This window comes from Saccostrea cucullata, unplaced genomic scaffold, assembly GCF_032062105.1.
Source record: "Saccostrea cucullata isolate Sc308-1 unplaced genomic scaffold, CSIRO_AGI_Scuc_v1 ctg1218, whole genome shotgun sequence".
NCBI lineage: Eukaryota > Metazoa > Mollusca > Bivalvia > Ostreida > Ostreidae > Saccostrea > Saccostrea cuccullata.
Window position 1 is genome coordinate 16599 of NW_026925959.1, and position 23135 is coordinate 39733.

General features: G+C 35.5%; 1 protein-coding gene across 8 annotated transcripts in view; it reads right to left on the reverse strand.

Moving 5' to 3' along the window:
• Positions 1-1314: 1314 nt before the first annotated feature.
• Positions 1315-23135, reverse strand: part of LOC134270174 (SH3 and multiple ankyrin repeat domains protein 2-like) — a 60865-nt gene continuing 39044 nt past the window's right edge. For 6 of the 8 annotated variants that reach the window (XM_062752359.1, XM_062752358.1, XM_062752357.1 and 3 more), the window contains 6 exons: positions 16297-16370; positions 10343-10476; positions 7233-7413; positions 6802-6891; positions 6490-6525; positions 1315-5624 (listed from right to left, as the gene is read on the reverse strand). In XM_062752359.1, the coding sequence (XP_062608343.1) occupies positions 2425-5624; positions 6490-6525; positions 6802-6891; positions 7233-7413; positions 10343-10476; positions 16297-16370 (3715 nt within the window). In that variant the 3' untranslated portion in view covers positions 1315-2424. Of the gene's footprint in view, positions 5625-6489; positions 6526-6801; positions 6892-7232; positions 7414-10342; positions 10477-16296; positions 16371-19939; positions 21763-23135 lie in introns of those variants that run through there. The other 2 variants (XM_062752362.1, XM_062752361.1) reach the window with 2 other exon arrangements.

The window sequence follows — 23135 nt, forward strand, 5'->3', positions numbered from 1 at the left end:
AAAATATTGTACGTCTATGCTATTAATCAAAAGTCTAAAAATTAGGCTTTTGATAAACCCTATTTTAAAAAAAATATATTTTAACTCTCTCGTACTTTAAAAAAATAATTATAAAATGGAGCAAATATCCACTTGTATGGAAATATTAAAACTGCTCATTTTTGCCCTTGTCACAAAATAGACATTCTGCTCGCCTTATTCACCCACATTCTTTTTTTTTTAATCCATGTATGGTTCTATCGTGCTTCTCGAGAAGATTTTATAATTTAAGTATTTGTAAAATAATTTCTTCTGAAGTCCCAGAACAAGATGTACCCCTGCTACATCCTACCCCTGCAGACCAAAATTCGAAAAGTATAGAATTGACATTTTATTAGAATTTCACATACATCATGAACATGTAAGCTTCATCAACCTGAGATTTTAATATACATTATAATTTAACGTAAAACTTTGATACTATTGTTGCCCCTTCCAACTCCTGGAAACCATGATTTGAACAATAATTTGATATGGATTAAGCTCTAACTTAAGTTAAATATTTTCTTGTCTAGTGGCTCTTGAATAAATTTTTTTTAAATTGTTGCCCCTTTATCTATAAGAATAGATCCCCTTTTGTGGCCTCATCCTGTAATAGTATTTGATGCACAAAACAGTACATGTATGTACACATGTACATCCACTTCAATTTACAGAGTATATTATGTGACTCAAGATCTTGACCATTTAGGCTATCTAAATTTAATTCCTTGGTTCTCAGGCCAATTTTCTCCAAAACAGATGCGGGAGGGCGGCATTTTATTTTTCATTTTATTGGCAATAAAGTAGATGAGGGAGGTTTTTTTTTTAATTTTAATTTCCGAATTTTCTTTAACATAAAGATAATTTTTTAATCACAGATATACTTTCCATTTCTGGTCAAATTCTCTACCTTATCAATTGCTTAACAGCGTGTAAACATCGTAGGTAATGTCCTCAAATGTATTTTCAAACGAAGTAGCCAAAATCTCATTGTAAATGGCTACCGGAAGTGATATTTGAATACTAAACTACGAAACAAATGAGGGCGGAATTTTTTTTCCCGGATTGGTCTCCGCAATACCCACTTTTTATTTTTTAAAAAATACAATAAAATCGGCAATGCGGCTACCTCAAAACGGATGCGCGCGGGCCTGAGAACCAAGACTTCAATTTTATTTAGCCTTATAACCATAATATTGTAGCAATATGACCATCTTATATTTACATTCACAGTGCATTAACTATATATACATGAATACCAATTCATGCTATGAAAAATATAACAAAGCTCTATTCTTTTTTAAATATATATTTAATATGTCATAATTTTTTTGTCAATATTAATTTACAATCATATATCTACAAATACATGACAGTAAATTTTGCGAAAAAATGCTTTTATAAGTAAAAAATAAATTATTTCATACAACAACATAATGTGAAATGGTTGCTTTGTAGAATATCTTATCTCAGCCTTTCCCCATCATGGCACATTCAATAAGCTTACAAGGCAAAAATTACCTTTATCAGAAAGCATGGACTTAAAAATCTAATACTATAGCCAAATAGTGTTACAAAAATCTAGTTTGGTATGTATTTTTTTTCTAGAACAGAATATAGCCTTGACAATTTTATGAATGGACTATTTTGTCTTGACACGAATGAACAATTTTTGTCTGTCATATTTTTTGACCATAAATTTTTTTTATACATAAAAGCTAAACAGGTCTACATGTATATCTTAAGTGCAGCAGAAATTTTTAAAATTATGCTATGCCAGCATAGCTTAAACAGACCAACATGAACATTTTCACAACAGGTATATCACAAACTGAAGGCAATGTACAATTCTATATTTATAAATGTTGCAATACAAAGAAGTTATCTTTCAGGAAATTCTTACATGATGTAGATATGCATTTATATAGTGATCAACTAAAATCAGTAACAAATATCTTAATGCTCAACATACTAATGCTGACATTTATTAAATTAACCTTATCATTCAAATTATCAATTAAAATTCATAATTTCAATTGAAAAATCAGAAGAGAAAATATCTTTACACTATGTTGGCACTTTCTGATGAGAGAGAAAAATAAAGACCTTAAAAGTGAATACAATGTTTACTGGCTATATATCGTTATCACGTGAATACATTTATATATATGCACAACCCGAGTAAATAACCATATCTGGCATGGCCAATATGAAATGAAATAATATGGAAGACCACCCATCACATTTATAGCACTGGGATTTTTTTGTTCCATCAAATGATAATTCCAACAGAAAAATCACAGACATAAAGCGAAAATTCCTCACAGAAGGTCCACATGGTTCACCTCCATGACCTCAAGATATGCTGAGAGTTATCTTTCCTTGAATAATTTATCACAAAAATCACAAATGTGTACCAGTGACAATGTTACTGGCTTTTTTAATGGCTCTTTCCATCATCATCCGATGACCGACTTGAGTCACACCTAGCTGAATGTAGTCATTGCGTTGTAGTCCGTTAAGCTTTTTACCATCAATACAATGTTGCTGAAAACTTTTCTTGTACTGAGCCATTTCTATACTGTCCAGCCAATCGAGAACATCCAAACACTGCCAATTTGAAATTGGCTTTGACAAGAATGGTTTATTCACAGTCTTATTTGATTTTTGTGCGGGTTTGTTTCCCCCAAAATCTGGGGGTGGGGGGATAACACTGGGGACTGTGTCCTCACTGTTATCATCGAATCCTGGAGGGGGTGGGGCAATTAAGTCCTCATAGAAATGTTTTGTTTTAGTGTCAATGTGGTCGTCTGATAAGGTAGAAAGTGTAGACACAGACGAGGAATCACTGTGGTGGAAAGCTGAGGTGTATGTGGGCGATTCCAGAGTGTCATTTACATTAAATCCTGAGGGAGGTGGAATAATTTCAAGCTGAAGAGCATCCCCAAACTCGGGGGGAGGGGGGAGTGCAGGAGATTTGTCAGTTAAAGAACTGTCCACTGTAACACCATGCACAGGAATTTTGGAATTACCATCGGACTTTCCATTCACAAGAGGTTTATCCTTCTCAAAATTTGCGATGCGATCTTTAATGTTTTTAGTTTTCATCAACACATCCGAATCCTTAGAAGTCTTCATGGGCGTAATTCCACTTCTGTTTTGGGACTTGGTGGATTGAATTTGAACAGGACTCTTAGCTGTGTTGGCCTGATTTTTCGGAACACTTTTGCCATTGCTTTCCTCATTTTTCAATGGAAGTGTCATTCCATTTGTTTTTGGGGTTATTTTGGTTGAAGATGACGACTCCTTCTTTGTTTCTGAGCTCTCAGTTTTTGTGCCAGCTTTGGATGCTGTTCTCCTCGGTGAATTTAACTTGCTAGGATTTCTGGTTACGTCTCGTGGAGACTTCAGAGAAGTACTACTTGATTTTTTCTGAAGATAGTCTTGTCTAGCTTTCTCTGCTTTTGCCAGAAGATCTTCATTTTCATCTTTCTCCACCTCTTCTTTCTCCTTTTTGGAGCTGGTAGGAGTTGCGGGTGCTTTTGCTTTAGGTTTATCAGGAGTAGTCTCTGTTACAGGACTTTTGACAGGAATAGGACTAGGCGCCTTCTTGAGTTTTGGACTTGGAGGTTTTGCAGAAGAAGAGTAGATTGGTTTTGGTGCATTCTGTGTTTTTTCCACAGTTTTTGTTGTACTAGGTGCTGCTGTTGTTTTTGTAGCAGACGGCAAAGTTTTGGCTCCTGGTGTGGGTGGACTAATTTTCCTTGCTGGGGATGGACTTGGTGGTTTTGTCTTCTTGCTGGGTACTGGGCTAGGTGGTTTTGTTGTTTTGGATGAGACTGAAGTTGGTGTTGTTGGCTTAACAATGGTGGGAGTAATGTCCTTAGCACTAGTCTCAGTTTTTGTTTCAACTTTGTTCGTTTTCTCCGCCTCCTTCTTCTGAATTGACTCACTAGAGAAGAAGTACTTTGCAGACTGCAGTTTCTTGGTTTTTTGTAGTCGGTTTTCTATCTCCTCAGCCACAGAATGATCAGATTCTTTCTCCTCAAGAAGAGCTCTTCTCTTTGCAACAGCAGCCAATATTGCACTGTGTGTATTGTCAATCATTCTGTTCCTAAGGTCTTTTCCATCTTTTACAGGTGCCTCTTTGTTTGGTCCTGTAGAAATCTTCATGCCCTCACTCTCAATTCTTGTCTTCCTCTGAGCCACAGCAGCCATGATGTCCTTTGAAGGAATGCCCTGCACAGCTGGCTTTGGCTTTTTCTCAGACACGGGTGGAGGTGTTTTGGGTTTCTCCACAGGAGCTGAGACACCTGGTGCGGGTGGCGCTGGGGGAGGGGGAGGTGGGGCTGGGGGTGCAGGGGGAGCATTAAGTGGCTCCGGTTCTGGAGTTTTTGATGAAAATGTCACAGTTTCCTCCGACTTTACTGCAGAAGTTTCATTATTTTTGACAAAGTTCTCAATGACTTTGTTTTCTGTTGAAAAACTAACTTTTATTTCAGTGTCTTGTTTTGCTGGTTTTGGTAGAGGTGAGGGTGGTTTATGACTTGGAGGCTTGGGGGCGGGTTCAGAAGGTGGAGGGGGTATAACCATTCCCCCACCCCCTGAGGGTATATCCGATTTTACAGTATATTTCTTTGAACCCTCTGATCCACCACCCACACTTATAACAGTCACTTTATTTTTAACCTTATCATCATTTTCATCACTGTCATAATCCGGTTCTGGTTCAGACATTTTCCTGTCTTTGTTCTTTGCATGCACATCTGCAGTGACTAGCAGTTGAGCATTTGGATGTTTCTGAAGGAACAAGTTGGCATGATCTTGAACTTTGTCGTCTGCGAATGTGACTCCTAATTTCTCATCACTGCGCTTACTTCCCCCTGAATCATTTGAATTAACAGAAACTTGACTTGAATTCCTGTTGTGTGAACGCAGTTTGGCTTGTTGAAGTGAAGGAGTTGACATTTTGGGTTCCGTGGTCAACTGAGCAGAAATTCCAGGTCGGAAGCTTGATTCGTACTCAGAAGCAGGCTTCTCGGTAGACAGTAAACTATCAGTCACACTGCTGAGAGAAGATTTTCTTCGATCGGTGGATATTGAAATAATTTCTGAATGTGGTCTTTCAGGAGGAGCAGGTGCTGGTCTCTTGGGACTGGGAGTTGATGACCCAGAGGGCGGAGGGGGAGGGGGCGCCTTAGGTCTCTCCCCAGGGGTTGCGTATATGTGACTGACAGCAGCACCACTGCTAGATCGCCTATGTCCAATGTCATTTTGTTCAGTTGAAGGTACGGTTGGTGTTGCATAAACAGCTTCATTTTTCTTATCGACCAGACTTGGTGTACTGCTTGACCTCTCTAGATTTCCCCCAGCTTTCTTGTGATGATACTTCTGGATGCGTATTTCAGAGGGACTCATGTAATCCTTCACCTTCCCTTTAGTAGTGGCGGCTTTGGAGTCAGGATTTTCAATCTTGTCCAATTCGATGCATGAGACACGTTTTGCAGAGTGTTTGCTCCGGATGGAAGCTGTCTTCTGGTCTGATGATACCACAGATTGCACAGTTTGTCTTTCATATTCCGCAAGTGCTATATCCAATTGGTCTGAAAGACAGGGAAAAAAAACTTCATTAGCACATTATATAATTAAAATTTTAATCGATTTAATTGTTCTAACTCAATTTCTCGTCTTCCTCTTATATTTACATTTACTTTTTCAAAAAAAAAAAAATCTTTCAAGTGGAGAGTCTATACACATAGAATAAAGCAGATGTTTCACAAGCTAGAAATGTTAGATTTCCATGTTAGAAAGGTTAAACTATATGTAAATCTATATTTATTACAAGAATTGATATTCTTGATAATTTCAAATAAAGACAACAGCTAGAAGATTTACCAGAAAGAAAATAGATGATACACCAAAAAACAAAGTTGTAGAAGCATGTGCAGTTTTAAGTATTCAAATACTTCCTGATTTTTCTGTAGTTTTTATCTTTGTTGATATTTGGACACTTTATGTATAACATCTATATATGTATATAAACTGAATTTAAATCTTCTAAAGATACCATTATTCTTTAAATCATCTGTAGTTGTTTCTTTTTCATTTTTATTAACGTTCTACTACTTACATACATGTATATTATGGTTAAAAAAAATCATATTTAAGTTAGGCACAACTTATGCACTATTTAATGATACTTTTTAAGCTGTATAAAACATTTAGATAAATTCTGATAAGGAGCTATATATAAATCTGACATCATCATCAGAACTATGTCCTACATGTAAAAGGAAGTTATATACCCTTTATTGATATCATTTGTTTGATTTTTACATAGATAACGATGACAAACATTTGTTAGATCTAATTTGGTTCACCTAGATTGTGCAATTTTTTAAGCATAGAAATGTTAAAACACCAAGTAGATATCTAGAGTTACAATGGCAATACTTGGGAGATTTTTACCCTCGGTAGAAGAATTAAGTTCCTGCACAGTTCTCTCTGTCAAACATATGTAAATCAGTCTCATTATATTAATTAGTAAAATTAAAAGACAAGAGATCTGGTTCAAAAGAAATAACTGAAAAAAAGAAATTAATAAAAGTCAAAGAGAGCAAGACTACGTTTTTATTACAAATTTTTAACTAAATAGATTTTTTGAAAGAGAAAGTAAAATTAAAACGTAGAAAAAATGTTGATACAATAGAGTCCAGTACATCATTATTGGAGATTCTATTTGATTCATGCTTTTAGTCCCGTGTTTATATGGATACTGACCTAGTTCAGCCATGCCCTCGGTAAACTGTTTCCCCTGGGCCTTGCCCACGGACAGAGAAGTCTGGGGGTCCCTCTGAGGAGGTTGTGGAGCTAAAAGAGAAATAACTTTATCATATTCTTCCACATGCACCGACTTCATGGAACTTTATGTGATAATAATGTTTTATTTTTGCAAACAGAATTAAGTATTTTTTTTCCAAAGGGTTTCATACTATCATATATATATTTCTATATTACAGAAAATAAGTTTTTAAATTAATCTTCCAAATTAGCCAATAAAAGTATATATATACAGTAGGTACACATTTACTAGTATGTTAGATGACTGCTATAAGTATAAAAAGCCTCCAGTACATGTACTGCGACTTCAGCAGCACTTTATTGTGTTATGTATCAGACTGACTTGCCCCTCCCCAGCTGTATTTACGTACCTTGCCGCCTGGCGCCACCCCTGTTGGGGAGAGTCATGGTTCCGTTGTGGTGCTGGAGCCAGTGGTCGGGCTTCTCCAGGGGTTTGACGGTCACCACCTTCAGAGCCAGGGTGTCCCCCGACTGACGGATCAGCTGCACCACCCTGTCATGTGATGCCCGCACCACATTCTCTCCGTTTATCTACAAATATTGTGTAATTGTTACAAATAGGTATCAAGAAACTCGATGCAGCATGTACGAAATTACATTACACCCTTTTTTTTCATTTTTAAAGCCAATTTTACGTTTCCTTTTTCCAGACTTTACAACATAAATAAGACCACTCTGATACATATAATTTTTGTCAATATATATTATTTCTCTATTTTTGCACTTTATAAAATATTCATTATCAGTCTACCTATAAAATCTTTAAATATTTCATGCATCTATAAAATTATTAATGCTAACAAAATGTATATGTAATATTCATCAAAAATAGAGCCCCGATACATCAGCAATTTTGGAATTCCTGACTCCTTCCTGATATAAAATAATTGATTTTTAGTCAGGTACAGACCATCTCATTACACATCAACAAATATTGATCTGACCCTGACTTGAAAGCTGAAATGACATGTTTTGATCACAAAAGAAGCTGATGGCTTTGGCTTGGGCTTTAGAAGTTTTCCACTCTATCAGTCACTGTCAGCTGGGACAGGTATAAGTATCGATTCTTGATCAACATAAGACCTACAGGGCACTGCATTAATCGATTGGATGGTGTATTTTCTGAAGGGAACGTATCATTTGAAAATCCTCAATGCAACTTATTATTGATAATGATTTTTTAAAATATATATTTATATTCAATGACTTATGTAGATATATAAGAAAACCAGAAAGATATAGGTATATTTCTAACATCCAGGCATATTTTCATTTCAATCAAAAAAATAGGGACATTCAATGGGGACATTTCTTGTTGGGACAAAATTATATGTCCAAGACGAAAATGGGAGGAAAAAACAGATATTGACTTGATCCATTAACCACGCCAGAGTAATATATACATCAAATGAACTTCCGGCAGACCTTGGGAACTGATTTATCAGTGTACATCAACTGACCATCAAATGGTTTTTTATCATACAGAGATGACATATTGTTCCATAATCTGCACATTACAAGCCTATTTTTGTAACATTAACTCAGAGGTTAAAAAAAGTTTTTTCAGCTAAATGCCATGCAAGTGCAGGAAGTCCCAGCCATGAATTTCAGTGTTTTTGAGTGAGTGTAGTTGTCATCCTTGACTTTTTGTCAAATATACAAGAACCTTCTTCGAATTTATGGCATTTAAAAACCATTTCTGTCTAAAAGAATGAAAATTTTTTCCATTCCATGACCCTTCTTGAACTTTTGTCTAAATATTAATAGACAAGAAAAATGAGAAATGGACTAATATTTACTCCTAATAAGCTAATTTTTAGTTCATTTTCCCAATTTGAAAGACTATTTTCAAATGTTTCCTTCCTAACAACATACATGTAAATTTAAACGGTACCCCCTTTCTTGCACCTTTAGAGTTGCAATACAAATACAAACACAGACGGTATACATTTGATCCCCTTATGAATGAAGATCTCTGTTTGACAAATTATCTGGTATCCGATCATTCAATACCTGATATTTCTATCTGTACATAAGAATTTGGGCTATGATATTGAATTTTTTGTCCTTTCTCAACAGACCATGGTGATCTTTAATAACTCTATTATTCACCGAATTGCTAAAACATGTTGAAACTGGGCACCCCTCAAACTTGACAAAAGATTTCCAGTTATGTGCTATAATCTTGAGAAGAAAATGGATTTAAGGTGCGTACCACAATCAATCATGATGATATAACCAAATCTTATCTCAAAAGTCATCTACATGGTGCGATACTGATATTACATATTTGTTATGTTTATAAACTTTTTTATATCGCAGGTTTTTATTTGTGTACAAAACATTCACAAAAGGAGATTTAGATTTATTCCTTAGAAAATTAATATTAAATAATAAAGATCAAAAGGTCTAAGAAGCTTTAGATCTCAATAAAAATGTAACACAAACTCCTGATCAGTATAACTATAATGCCTACCCCAATTTCACTTAGCAAACTTTGGACTTTCAGTTTCAGTTTTATGGTTTCACCAACACGCACTTGATACTGACAATAAATAGATCAAAGGGACAAAAAAGCATTAAATTATGTGAAAACTGCTGAGAAAAACTTGTCAAGAAATCTTGAAAATCCTAAGGTGATGTCTACCCTAAATACCTAGCAGAAAAAAAATTAGAAGAAAGGTGTGACACCGTATTTATCAACTGAACCTGTCTGAAATTGACGAGAAACACGATTGCCGCAGCTGTTGTGGAGAGCAAGAGTAAACAACTTCAGCAGTCCCACGACAATCAATGGGGGGACCCATAACAGTCAGCCGACGCCCCTAGAACTAACAATACAATACAGAGACTGAACCGTTAACAGAACAAAGCTAAAGATGAGTCACAAAGGCTAAATATGTTAATGTGTAGGTAGTAACAGCAGGCTAGATAGATGTCAATAGATATGGTTTATACTATAATCTTCCTGTCTGCTCCACTTCTCATGATTTACATGTATAACTATAGGTTATAGCCTCAAGACGCCTAGTTCTAGGTTGTAAAACAGATCCATGCAGTTTTAGTTGGTTTGTTGTTTGATCTAGTTTCAAATGTATGCACTAACGATATGTAATCTAATATGTTTATCCTAAATACATGTTGTTCAAATTTCTTTTATATATATATTCATGCTAATTGTAAATGCTGGACAGAAATTGTATACATCAATAAATCATGTTACATGTACAAACAGCCCCCCTCCTTTCCTAATATGTCATTGCTGTAACCATGAGATCTTGACATCATAAAATTTTCAAACTCATATAATATTTAGCTTGGGCTTTATGCTATCTTTTAATTAAGGGAAGCAACAATTAAGTCCACAAAACCATCTGCCAATTTTTAGTTGACAGATTGATTCCAAGACAATGGACTAAATAATAGATGAGGGAGCGGGTATGTGGTGGTGCTACCATACCTCCAGGATAAAATCTCCTGTCTTGAGTCCCGCTCGGTCTGCCCTGCTGCCCGGGTCCACACTGTCCAGGTACTGTAGGGCTGGGAATTCTGCCGAGGGTCGAAAGTCCAGTTCTCCAGTGGCCTGGGTCTGGGCTGCAAGAGAAAATGTAAAATTGAATGGCTTTGCCACATAAACCCAAATTACTTTTATTCATCTGAAAGAAAACTATTCACTATTCAAGTTTTCAGAACTTAATTAAGAGACACAAAATCTCTCATCTGTCACAAAGATGAAGCATGGACCCAGAAATACCTTCCCTGGCTTTAGAGACATGACACTTGGGACAAGGCTGGCCCTTCCTTTTGGACCCCCTGCCCTGTTTGGGCTTTGGCCCCACTGCATAGTTCTCCTTCCTGGGATACACACTACTAGCAGACTTCACAATGTTCCCCATTCAACCTTCTGAGTATCCTAATAATTCTGTCCCAGACAATGTGAACTTCCATTTAACACAAGCCTTTCAAGTCACACCACTGATGTTTTAGAACCTTTCATACAAATCCTTATACATTGAATTCTATATGTAAAGTCATTATTTCTGAGATGGCCTCAAATGGATCGTAATACAGACACAAAAAGCCAGATTATCCGTTAATTGTGGTGAACATAAATCCTAGCCTCAGCTTTCACTGATCCTGGTTCTTATGTTACACTCCATTTTAATCAAAACTCAATCACAATTCTAAAAGCCTCTTTGGTCCAAAGTTAATTAGAATTTCCACCATCTTGACTTAAAGATGAGGCTCGTGTAGAAACACATCCTGTCTCGAGTCATTTAAAGCTGAAAAGTCTTTTTTAAAAAACTACTGATTGTGAACAATTTTTGGGGTAAGATTAATATTTTTGGCCAACAAGCTGCCTCTTAGGGCTTAGACTCTTTTGTGTCTGTCCAATTCATGTTGATACAGATAAAAATATCTTTTCGGAAATGCATTACCATAAGTGAATGCCTTGGACTATTTGACATATGTATCAAATTACAGGACAGATCCTTGAAATAGTTGACCCTATTGAATTTGAAAAAGTGATCTGTTCAATTTCCAGCCTGAATGATTTGATAATAAAATCATTAAAAGGAAATATTTTCAAAGCAGTTCATTCAGACTTTAAATCTTCAGGTTATATTTATGTTCAATTTTGTATTGAGGACTACAGCCTAAATTTTAATTTCTATCATTTAATAGATCAGCTAATACTTGACGTATATATATGTACATGTATGTGTACTAGCAATGAAAAAAAAGAATATAAAAAAAAAAACGTAAAAAGAAATACAGGGTACATCTGAAAAGTAGAAACTTTCAATCCCGGAATTGATAAAACTTAAGAGTATATTCTTGATTGAATGAAGAAAATTTTTCCTTCACTAAACCTCAATAAAATTTACTTTAAAAATTTAAGGAATTTTTTCTTCCTAAAGAAGCAATGAAAATTCCAAACATGTACCATCTTCCATAGTGATATGAATTTGTTTTTTCAAGGGTTTTGGAGAAAACTTGAACAAACACTTGATATGGATGCTGCAGTGAAAGTTGTTTAAGCAAACAAAGGGCAGTTTCAGAAAATAATGTGATAAAAGGCTTTCTGAGAATTAGGCCACTGAAAACAAACAGGCCAACAGTACAAATGTTTATGAGATTAAAAGATTTTGAGTTATCACACTTCGAAAGTGCAATGGACTTCTAAAATGGTCTTTAAAACATCACTGAAATATTTCGATTTATGAATTTAAAGAAGTGACAATTTAGAATGAGGAAGACTGCTGATATTAATTTCAATAGAAAAAGCAAGGACATTGCAATAAAAAATCTTCAATCTTTCAATATGAAACACCAATGCCTTAGAAATTTATTCACAAATATCAAATTCTATTTGAAAATGTCAATTTTGGATTGATTCCCATATAGAGGCAATATGGCATGTTATAAACTAACCCTAACAACAATGAAGTATACATGTAGATCCTGAAAATGTTAAGGGGTAGCCATTTCAATCTGAACTTTTCTATCTGAAGTCTAGTGACGTACGGGGTTTGCTCAGGTTATCATAGGTCTCTATAAATCAAACAGGGTACATCCCTACAGATAGCATTCCACCCATACCAAGCCTGATAAAAACCACTCCAAAATTGGCAGCCTCAATCTTTCCAAAAAATCACTTTTTTTTCATGTTATTTCCTTAAAATTATCATTCAAGGTTAGATCTGGTTCCCCAACGGAAAATCTACAAAGATCGACAAGTCTTGAGGATATAGAGCATGTCAAATATTTTTCTTTTTATTGCACAACTAGGAAATTCAAATATTGCTTTTTTTGTAGATGATATGTAGTCTTGTTGACAAATGATTCCTCCGGAGACAAGCAAAAATCTACGCGTCAACAGAAGATTAATCGGCAATGTTTTTATTTCGCTATAATTCCTTAAGGTCCCATAATGACAGGACTAGAGGAACCAATTAGACTCGAGACCTAGAAAAATCACTGCTACACCATCATACTTTATCAGATGATAAAAAAAATGCCTACGAAATAACAACATCAAAAGGATTAAATGCAGCCAAGTCCAATACATAGCCCCTTGAAGGACAAACATGATCTTCATTTGCTTATATATAAAAAAGGACATTATTTCACCTTCCCAGCTCTTCATAACCCATTCACAGGTATGCAAGAGCTGGCTTGATTGGGGCAGTCCAGTATAATTTACGTACATGTAAATGTATGTAGACACATCTATGAAGAGCCATTTACAGGAGGTGGTTAACCATACATAATCTACCTATAACCGCCAACAGGGTCCAAAGATCAAAGCCTCATCATAACCCATACACAGAAAGCTTCCCATCACTGAATACATACTTTCTTTTTTAGGAAAGGGATTTCTTTTTTTTTTTTGGTTGGGAGAAACAAAAGAGAATATTTGTATTTTAAGTCAATTCATTCTTCTCCTGGGATAAAAATGCAGGTCTTAACGTGCAAACCCTGTCAATTCATCAGCATCATGACTTTAAGAAAGCCTCTTACCAGACATCAAAATCTCTTCCAAAGCAACTCTCTCATAAGCAGCTTGTTAAAAGAGTACAAGCAGAGAGAATGAAAAGGTTAATAATATCTGATGAAATACTTTGCATTGCATTAAAAATCTTTCTGTGAAATATTGAGTGTCTGGAATGAAAATAAAGTTCAACATTATAACCATTTATCTCTTGGCATGCAGTGTTGTTTAGCAGGTATGCAGGACAAAGACCCATAGCGCTGTTCAATATTGGTAACCACCGCATAATAACCGATTTCCATAAAGCCACAAACAGCTGAAAAGACTTTCAATGTCATTTCAAGACTATAGGTAATTCTTTCAGACAATGAGGTCTATTCTACAAGCAAACTTCATTAAAACACCCAATATATGCCAGCCAACTTGAATTCTTGTCGCCTATTGACAAGAGGTAATCTTTTCACATGTGGGAAACTACATTGAATAAACAAGAGATCTTTTAGCAATTTTTAGGCTTTGAAAAGTAACTGAAAAATGCAAGTTATAGTCCAACATACCTCTCCAAAAAATGAAAACAGCGAAGCAATCCCTACACCTTCTAGTAAACTCTGAAAAGAGGCCCATTGTTCTTAAACTTATACCTATGATGGATCTAAAGAGATGCTCATGATCAATCTATTTCTTATAGATTACCCTCTTCAGTGTATGCAACAGATGGGGCTTTGGAGAAATTTCTGATAAATACATCTTTAAGAAAACGTTTACTCGATCCTAACATCTAATTCAATGTTAAATCCTCATTCTGTTTCCCCCTCTGAATGAAAAGTGTCTTTCTGAAAGCTGGTAAGAGATCAATGGGAAAAATTACACAAAAATACTGAAATCAATTTCTGTTTTTTTTCTTGTAAGGTTTAAAAGCACTTTTACAGGAACATATGAAGAATTTACCAGATACATATAGTAATGAAAAGGAGATTAAAGTGCAGTTCTGTGATGTACATACAATCAATTTTTATTTTAGAAAGTGCACCATAAGCAAAGGAAATACAAAATGGTAGACAGTGTTCAGGTTTCAAATTGTGAGAAAAATCACAATGTTGACAGTAAACCTATACAAATCCCAGAACCGAAATAACCAAAGGCAAAATATTTACCACATAACACAACTAAGTACCATATGCAAGCTGAACAAACCTAAACTGGCGTGAAATTAAAAAGTGTTTAAGCTCATCCCTAGCGGCCCAAACAATGTACCAAACAGAAGAATTGATAGCCATCAGGATTTAGACAACGTCAAGAAGATGTTAAAAGCATTCTTTTGGTAAGAGAAAACATCCTAATGTCAGATACCATGGTTGAAAAGGATGCCTTACCAAATGGTACATTAATGGTCGTAAAGTATTCCATATCATTGGTTATACAATGTATCGCTTACAGGTCCAAACCAGTGCCCAAGATAGAAACATGCATGGGAAAACTGATGGAATTTAAAAGCAATCACACATTATTTTTGACATTACTTGCAGAAAACAAGAACAAATTTGGAATTTTTTAAGTCTGCAATATTGCAGGTGTACTGTCAAATTGAAGTAAATCAAATTGAATCATATTATCTGGGTTGAAATCAGACACCCAGTGTTTTCCCTAAGAACCGGCAACCGGCCAAATTGACCACTTCAATTGACAAAAATGCCGCTTTGAAATAACAATTTGTTGTAAGGTCCACAGAGATTTTGTTCATAAACCTCATACCCTAGACTTTTACAACTGATCTCTAACCCTTTTCTTTGAAATAAAAGGAAAACACAGACACCAAGAACATGGCAGTCTGTTGGATATTGTATGTATTTTTATGAATAACTTCTCTCCAATTTCATCTTTTCTGTAGCCTGACTAAAAGGAACTTGAAACTATACATATCAACTGTGAAATTCAATCCTTATACATACAAACAACAGTCAACAACAAGCTTTAGGCACATGTCTTCTGAATCAATTTACAAAAGCAAATCGGCCGGGGTGCAGTGAAAATAGGTCAGGATCAAAGCAAGACAGACAAAACTGTTCTTTGGAATACAAGCAAATGCTGCAAACTCTAATTTCATAATCCCATGGGTAAAAGAGAAGTCCAACAAACTCTATAGACAGTGGGGCTCCATGCAACACAAACAGAATGGATCAGATTTTAGACTGGAAGCCAAAAGATGAAGACTACATTATCATAGATAATTTACCACTGCACCTTTCTTGTCTAGCATTTGAAGTATTAGTAAAAGACAGCTTAGGGCAATCATTTGAACTTAACCAGTTTCTTTATTCTCAAACATTGACTAGGGAATGTGGTATTTACTGAAATCTTTAAAATTTCAAATACCAATCCTCACTGAATTGACACAAATACCACACACAAAAACAAAAAAGGATTCATTTTTTTCCCAGGGGGTCTACTTTAAAAAATTAGGTCATCAAGAATTAATGGAGGTGACTGCACTTATCAGCTATGTTGATCAGGAATGAATAGGTGTTGATGAAAGGACCCCATCAAGTGTAAATTGTTGAAAGTCAACCGAGATTGAAAACCCCTGTGTTCAATGACCATGTCGTTCACATTTTTGTGTGTATTCATATCAGGAAAGAGGCAGCTAAATTGTACGTTTAATGCTTGTTTCTAGATGGCAATGGCAAAAGCAAATGAAATTTTGACTGTGGAGTCCACACAAATAATTTTCTACAAAATCAGATGACCTCCTGAACCATAAGGGATTGTACTGGGTGACACGTATTTCAAAATTCCTTAAAGGCATATCAAATCCGTGTTCAAACAGTGTACAATTCTTTCACAGGGATGTCTGTTATTTAGACTTTCATGTTAACACGTACCATTTTACTTTTAAAATTTTTTTGTGTGTATATACGTACATTTTGCTCCTCGCAACACAAATCCATATCCTTCTGGCCCCTTCTGCAGCACGACTGATCTAGGTGCATATTCACTGAAAAATACAAAAACAACAAAAATTGTATGAACTCAACATCAAAATACAATATACCTCATTTCAATATTTATTGAAATATCTTTTAAATTTTCTGGAGTGCTAGCAAGGCTATCTATTGTAAACCCTCCCATGAAACCCTATCAAGAACATTTGGAGGTGACCTTTTGGGTTTAACCCTGCACTACACCATTGTACGCTGCACTAGAAGTGATGACTGTGCATATATCAGTGCAGTACCTGATTCACTGCTGGGAAAACGAGTACTCCAGTCATAACTCACCTTACATAAACAGATTTCTGTAACTTTTTTAATTTCTTCTTCTCGAACCTGGATTTAAACATTTCTCTTGATCGATTTTACGACACTGATCACTTCCTTAGTGATAAAATAAAAGGCTGATAACATCCAAATAGGCAATATTGTTTGTCACAAACAAAAACTAAATATTTCCTCTTAAGTGTGGAACAAAAAAATAACAAAGTTTAATTTCCAACAATAGATCACAGCCCAATGCAAGATGACACTTTATTGTCAAATTTCTCACATCTATCCGTAACTATAAATATATTTGTGCGAGGCATGCCAATGCATAAGTTTCCATCCATTTTTTTGGGGTGCAAATGACAGCAATAAAATCAAAATTATCACATATTTAACACAAAAAAATAACTTCGAAACCAAACACAATCCATACAAAAATCAATACACTTTTAGGACAGAGGAAAATAATTATAAGGCCTACAGGTGTATATAACACATGTAAAGTATGATATATTACTGTATGATATGATGTTGGCTGAAATCATGTGATTGCTGTCTAATCAAAGGTGGGACCCAGGCTATTCCTATTTAATCTCTATCTTGTAGTAGCTTAAATATGGATATAATCAAAAGGGCAATTATTAATCTAATCTTCGTCAAACAGAGCCTACTTGGACTCTGAAATCTGAAGTCAAATTAATCCTAATTTGATCCCTGTTGGGCACTATCGAAAGTCCACTATCTCTCTCCTACATGCCAAAAGATTAATTACTGTCCAGGTATTTTAAATCAAAAATCTATTTAGTGACTTATGAGTTTATTTTAATCCATTTTAGTAAGTCTTTACCCATTATGATTATGTGTGTCAGATTTTCTACAACTTTGGTGGTTAGGTATTAAAAAACAGACCTTTCATTTGTATTTTATTATACACATTTCAAGATCATAAATGGTCAATGGACTTGGCATTTATTGGTAAAAATTGACTTTTAAACTAGTTTCCATATAAAATGGGCAATAAATGTAGTCTAAATGGAGGACATTCTTTTATTTGTGATGATCAATTCATTACTGTTGTATCTTGGTAATTTAATGGTTAAGCTTTGATCATTATTATATTCACACATTACTGAAATATGTAATATGTATCAGTAAAAATATTGTACATTGTAATTATATTTTATTAACAATTGTCTAGTATGTACTCTAATAAAAGAGCCTTAGACCTCTGAAATCAGAAAAGATGCTTATAAAAATAAATCTTCAAGAGGTAACTTACACCTACAACAAATTCCCAAAATAAAACAATGACCTTGACCTTTGATGGATCACTGACCTATCCAACCTCTAACATGATAAATTCAAAAGCTCTGGTCAAAATTTAGGTTCTGGCTGAATAAAAACTGGACAGGGACATTTTGCAGTCATGAGACACTTATACCATTTCCTTATATTGGGGGTGAAGTAGGGTTTTTCCATTATTTCACAAAGTCTAAGTCTGCATATCTCATGCCACTCATATTCCTGTATGTCTAAGCTATTCAGGTATTTGATATGATTTTGAGGAAATATAATGACCTATATTGAGAACTAAAACCACACCTTTACATTCAGGTAGAGATGTACAAAGCCATTATCATGTAATTTTGACAGTCCAGATTATAAAATAAGTTTCTCATACCCCCCATATTCAAATGTATTCACTATGCCAAAATTTTTGAAATATTAAGACAATCAGATTTAAAGAGGAACTTCAGGTCACTTTTCAGGATACAGAATTTAATTACAATATCTTGAATATTAATCTACTTTTCTTAAAATTCATTTTTCTGATCTACTGGAAATAAATACAATTATTAAAGCTACAGCCTATATATTGTAGATCAAATCTAAAAACTGTTCTTAAAATGTCAAGTTGAACCATATAAACATCACTAGATGACTAGTTTTAACTTCTTTTCCCTATATTCAACATGCAATTAATAAATAACAAATGACTATTATGATTTCTTTATGTAAAAATTAGAATTCACTGATGTATGATGCCTATATGTATTCATCGCATTAAATTGCATTCCAATCTGTTTTGAATTCTATGCATTTTCCAAATATTAGACTGATTGAAAAACCAAAACACTGATTCACCAATAACATGCAAAGTACTATCATTCCGAGAGTGTGTCAACCACATTCATGACTATAGTATTGCCCCTGGCCCCCCAGGTCACGGTTTATTGAACAGAATTACATATTCTGTGTTACTTTTTTTGCCATAACAACCCAACAGTGTCTAATCTTGTAAATATCTTGCTGTTTACAAATTTAAATGTGAATAATCAATCACAGTGTCTTTTTAAATCTCCTTGTCACAATTTGATGTGTCAAAGGGTAGTACTGTATTTTTTTGTATGAATCATAGACTGCAGGCACAGGTCTTACTAAGAATCGGGTAGAAGACCTAAATATAAAATTTCGTAATTTCATATTGACATGATTCAAGGTTAAAATGTTTGAATGACTCATTCACTATCTCAGTTATACCATCTATTGATTCATGAGAATTCCACACCTAACTACAATGGATAAATACTTAATTACGCAAATGAAAACAAACCAACAACAAGAAAATGAAGACTTAAAATATCGAAGGAAAAAGTCAAAGAGAAACAAAGAGAGTGTTTGGCCCACCATTACAAAAGTTGACCATTGTGGATAAAAGGCCACTGTTGACTTAATTCATCAAACACGAGACCTAGCTGTAATCTTGATTGTGTTTGCATTCTGACAAGACCTCTTCTTAAAACAAGAAGTGGGGTACTCAAGTACCCTGGTTCTCCTTTTATTATCAAATTGACCACCACCCTGCCAAAATACGGGGGCCAGTGGGCACAAAGATTTATGTGTCAACAGAAAGATTACGACTTTGGCGTTCCGAAATTCATATTTTAGTTATCTCAAATTATTACTTTGTCCCACAAAATTTATCACCAGGAAAGCCATCAAGCACAAGTCTGATAAATCCTTATATCCCCATGACATAAAAAATGTAATTTATAACGAAATTAAATTGTGAGCATGATGTATGACCCTTAAATTGAAAAAAATTTGTCATCCCTCATATATTTTAAGAACTCCACAGTTATGAGGGGAAAAAAAAGCAATAATTTTTTACTTAAAAATCCAGAATAAATGTATGTTTATCATTTTCGTGATAAACCATTAAGCGGTCATATTCAAAGGTTATGTTCATTAGCATAAAACTGTCATGAGATTTTTAAAATCTGTAAATCGCATCGTATCTTACCTGTAATAATGTGTGTTTGGAATATTCCTGTGTAATGTAAATCCGCCATTTGTAATGCCCTGAGCGTCGTGATACTCCTTTGGTTGTCCCCTAACACTACCTCCATACACTTTCTCCAAGCGAAGTAAGTCTGGGGCACTGTTATAAAACGCCTGGGCCTTCAGACTAGGGCCCTGCTGTAAGGTTTGGGGAGGGGGAGGTGGAGGGGCGTGGAGAGGGGGGTTAGATCTGTGGGTGGGGGGTCCATCCTCAAAATCAATTGGGACCGCAGAGAACTGTAGTTGTGGTCTTCTGTGATACACATTTTCAATGGGTCTTTCCACATAGCCAGAAACCCAATTTCTTGGTAAAGTCCTGTTCACTAATTTCTTCTGTTTCCTTAAAGTTTTCTCTCTTTTCTTTTCCTCTTTGATTCTTCTCTTTTCCTCTTTCTCCCTCCTCTTCTTTTCTTCTTTTTCCAACTTTTTCACTTCTTTGAGGAACTTTTTCTGCTCCTTGGGGGTAGCATTCCCCAGTAAGGTGGGCATACTGGAGGAAAGTCCTCGCGATTTGTACAAATTAGGCGCCTCTGGTGCTTGCCGTCGATTGTTGGGTAGGTCATGAATATCAGTTACACCTTGGCTTTTAAATGGCACATTGCCAGGTCCTCCGTTGTGCAAAGAAGGATCACCCATCATAATGAAATCACCTGGTGCTCCAGGAGGGGGTTTGTACACCACCAGTCCAGGGGACCTCAATTTCAGGGACCCCCCTGCTGTCATGATTCTTCCGTTGGGAACAGTTCCATTAGGATAGGCCATAGGCCTGAGAGAATTATCCACCTTGACTAGGCCCACCGTTTGACCAGCACTGTCAGGTTGAAACTTGGTGTTCCTAGGTAATGTCAGGTAATGCGGATGCATCATAGTTTTGACCCCTGCAGGCGAAAAGTTGTCTGTGCGAGTGACAGGTTTTGATGGATGGTAGTTATCCAGCGGTGTGCTGCTTTCGCGGGGGATGATATGATCAAAGTCTACATCCTCTATGTCACCAAAATCGAAGGAATCGTCACTGTCACTGTCCAGAGAAATACCTGTATCGCTACTGTTGGAATGCCGGGACCAGTTGGTATTGTGGTCGACTGGGATGAATGTGTTTACATTTTGACTATTGTTGTTATACACAGCCTGGTAGTATTGATTGGCAAGTCTACCGATTCTCCTGTCCACAGGTGAACTCCTTTGTCTCCCGATGTCTGGGGGGGTCGATGAGGAACGCTTCCTGTATCTGCCTGACCGTCGAGGCGTTTGTGATCCTTCTGAATTTAAGTCGGAGTTGATACTGCCATCTTGTGAACTAGCGAATGACGAGACACTTGGGTTCCTGCTATGTAGGGTTAATGGGCTATTTTGTATGCTGGAATTATTTTCACAGTGTTCCAGATGAATAAACACATTATTATTTGCTTCAGTTAAATCCTCTATAAGGTCCCCAGGTTTAGTTGTAAATCCACCGGCAGGTAATGCCTTCACTGGCACCGGTCTCCTTGGACTCTGGCTGCCTTCGTTTTCCCCTCCCTTAGATTTCACCCTCAGACCCTGAGGTAGAGCTATAAACTTACTGAGAAATGAACTGGATGGGTGCTTCTTGTGTCCTTTTATATTATTGTTCACCTCTGTGGAAACAGTGCCATTAGGCGTGGATTTTTGAGTCATTGTGTAGGCTTTACAACAGTGTTCAAATATTTCACGGATGGATGAAGGCTATCAAACACATTTACCCCGCAAACACACAATTCCTTTTGATTTAACTGAGAGGATTAAATTAAAATCTCCAAAGGCATTATAATCAAAAGCTCTAGTGATATTGTCCACCTATCACCTCTTGATAACCAAGCAGCTTACAGTACATTGTCTGTTACATACCTGAGGCTTGGGTATACAGTCCCTTATTATACCGGTACTCTGTCATTAATTAGGGGCTAATTAAATTGTCCACACAGTGAATAATGTTCAGGGTAATTATATCCAGGTTACAGCATACACAGTTGAATCAATTAGGTTTCTACCTGCATTCAAGGTGTGAAAATTGAACTTTAAAGTGAATGATGTAAATTTCACAATAGACATCAAAATTATCAATTAATGATCCAAAACTTCCATTGTTCGCCAGATCATGTTCCCTACCTGTTTGAAATTAACGTCCAGGTGTAATAACAAACTGTATATAGTATCCAAGGTCCTCTGATAGAAACAAAAAATCAATTAATCCTGATCTATGCATCCATAATCCAAGAATTATGGAGACTTGTGGAAATACAAGGTAAACAATCAAAAATCAATGCAAACTGAACGGTGAGGGCTCCATACATGATCCATTGTCAAATATTATAATAAACAGCCTTTGTGATGAATCCAAATTCTTTGGTATTTTACACCCATAAATGGTCTGGCTTCACATGCAATATATCTGTAATATGTTCAAATATGCTAAACAATCCAGTTCAATATGGCACAGTCCTTTCATTCATTAATGCACAAAATTTAAGCAGCTGTAGTGGATTATCTTTCATACAAAATTCTTGAAATTACATGATTATCCATAATTTATGCTTGTATAGATTTTTTTCCTTCCACCTGAATTTGCACAATCTGTCATTCATCTATCAGGTTTTTAAAAGTCCAAATCATTCCGAAAGAATAAACAAATTAATTCTTACTCATTAATAATTTATAGGTCAAATTTTTCGTATCACACACACTGTTGATTGTGGTATATCTTTCACGTCTTTTCAGTGCAAGCCAAATTTAACTACTCCCTCAAAATTAGGAAAATCCCTTTCATATATTCCATATATAGGTAAATAAAACAAGTTTCATCACATCCAAAATAATCCCAAGAGCTCATCAATTTTTTCCCTTCACCCAAACAGTTCTGTATTGGAACACCTAATTAGCTTATGGCATTTGGTCAAATTTCACAATACACTTGGATCTTTGGGAGTTTATTGTTTGTGAAATCACAATAGATACATAGTATAAGCCTTTAAAACTCTTCCCCCCGAGTTAAGACCTGTCCTCGATAGCTTCACATAGCTGAAATCCGAAGATGACACAGAGTTTTGAAACAGTAACTCTTTGGTATGGGCACGGTCCAATTCCTTTTATCAATATTTTACGAAATATGTAGATTGAAAAATATTTAAATCTCTGAACGA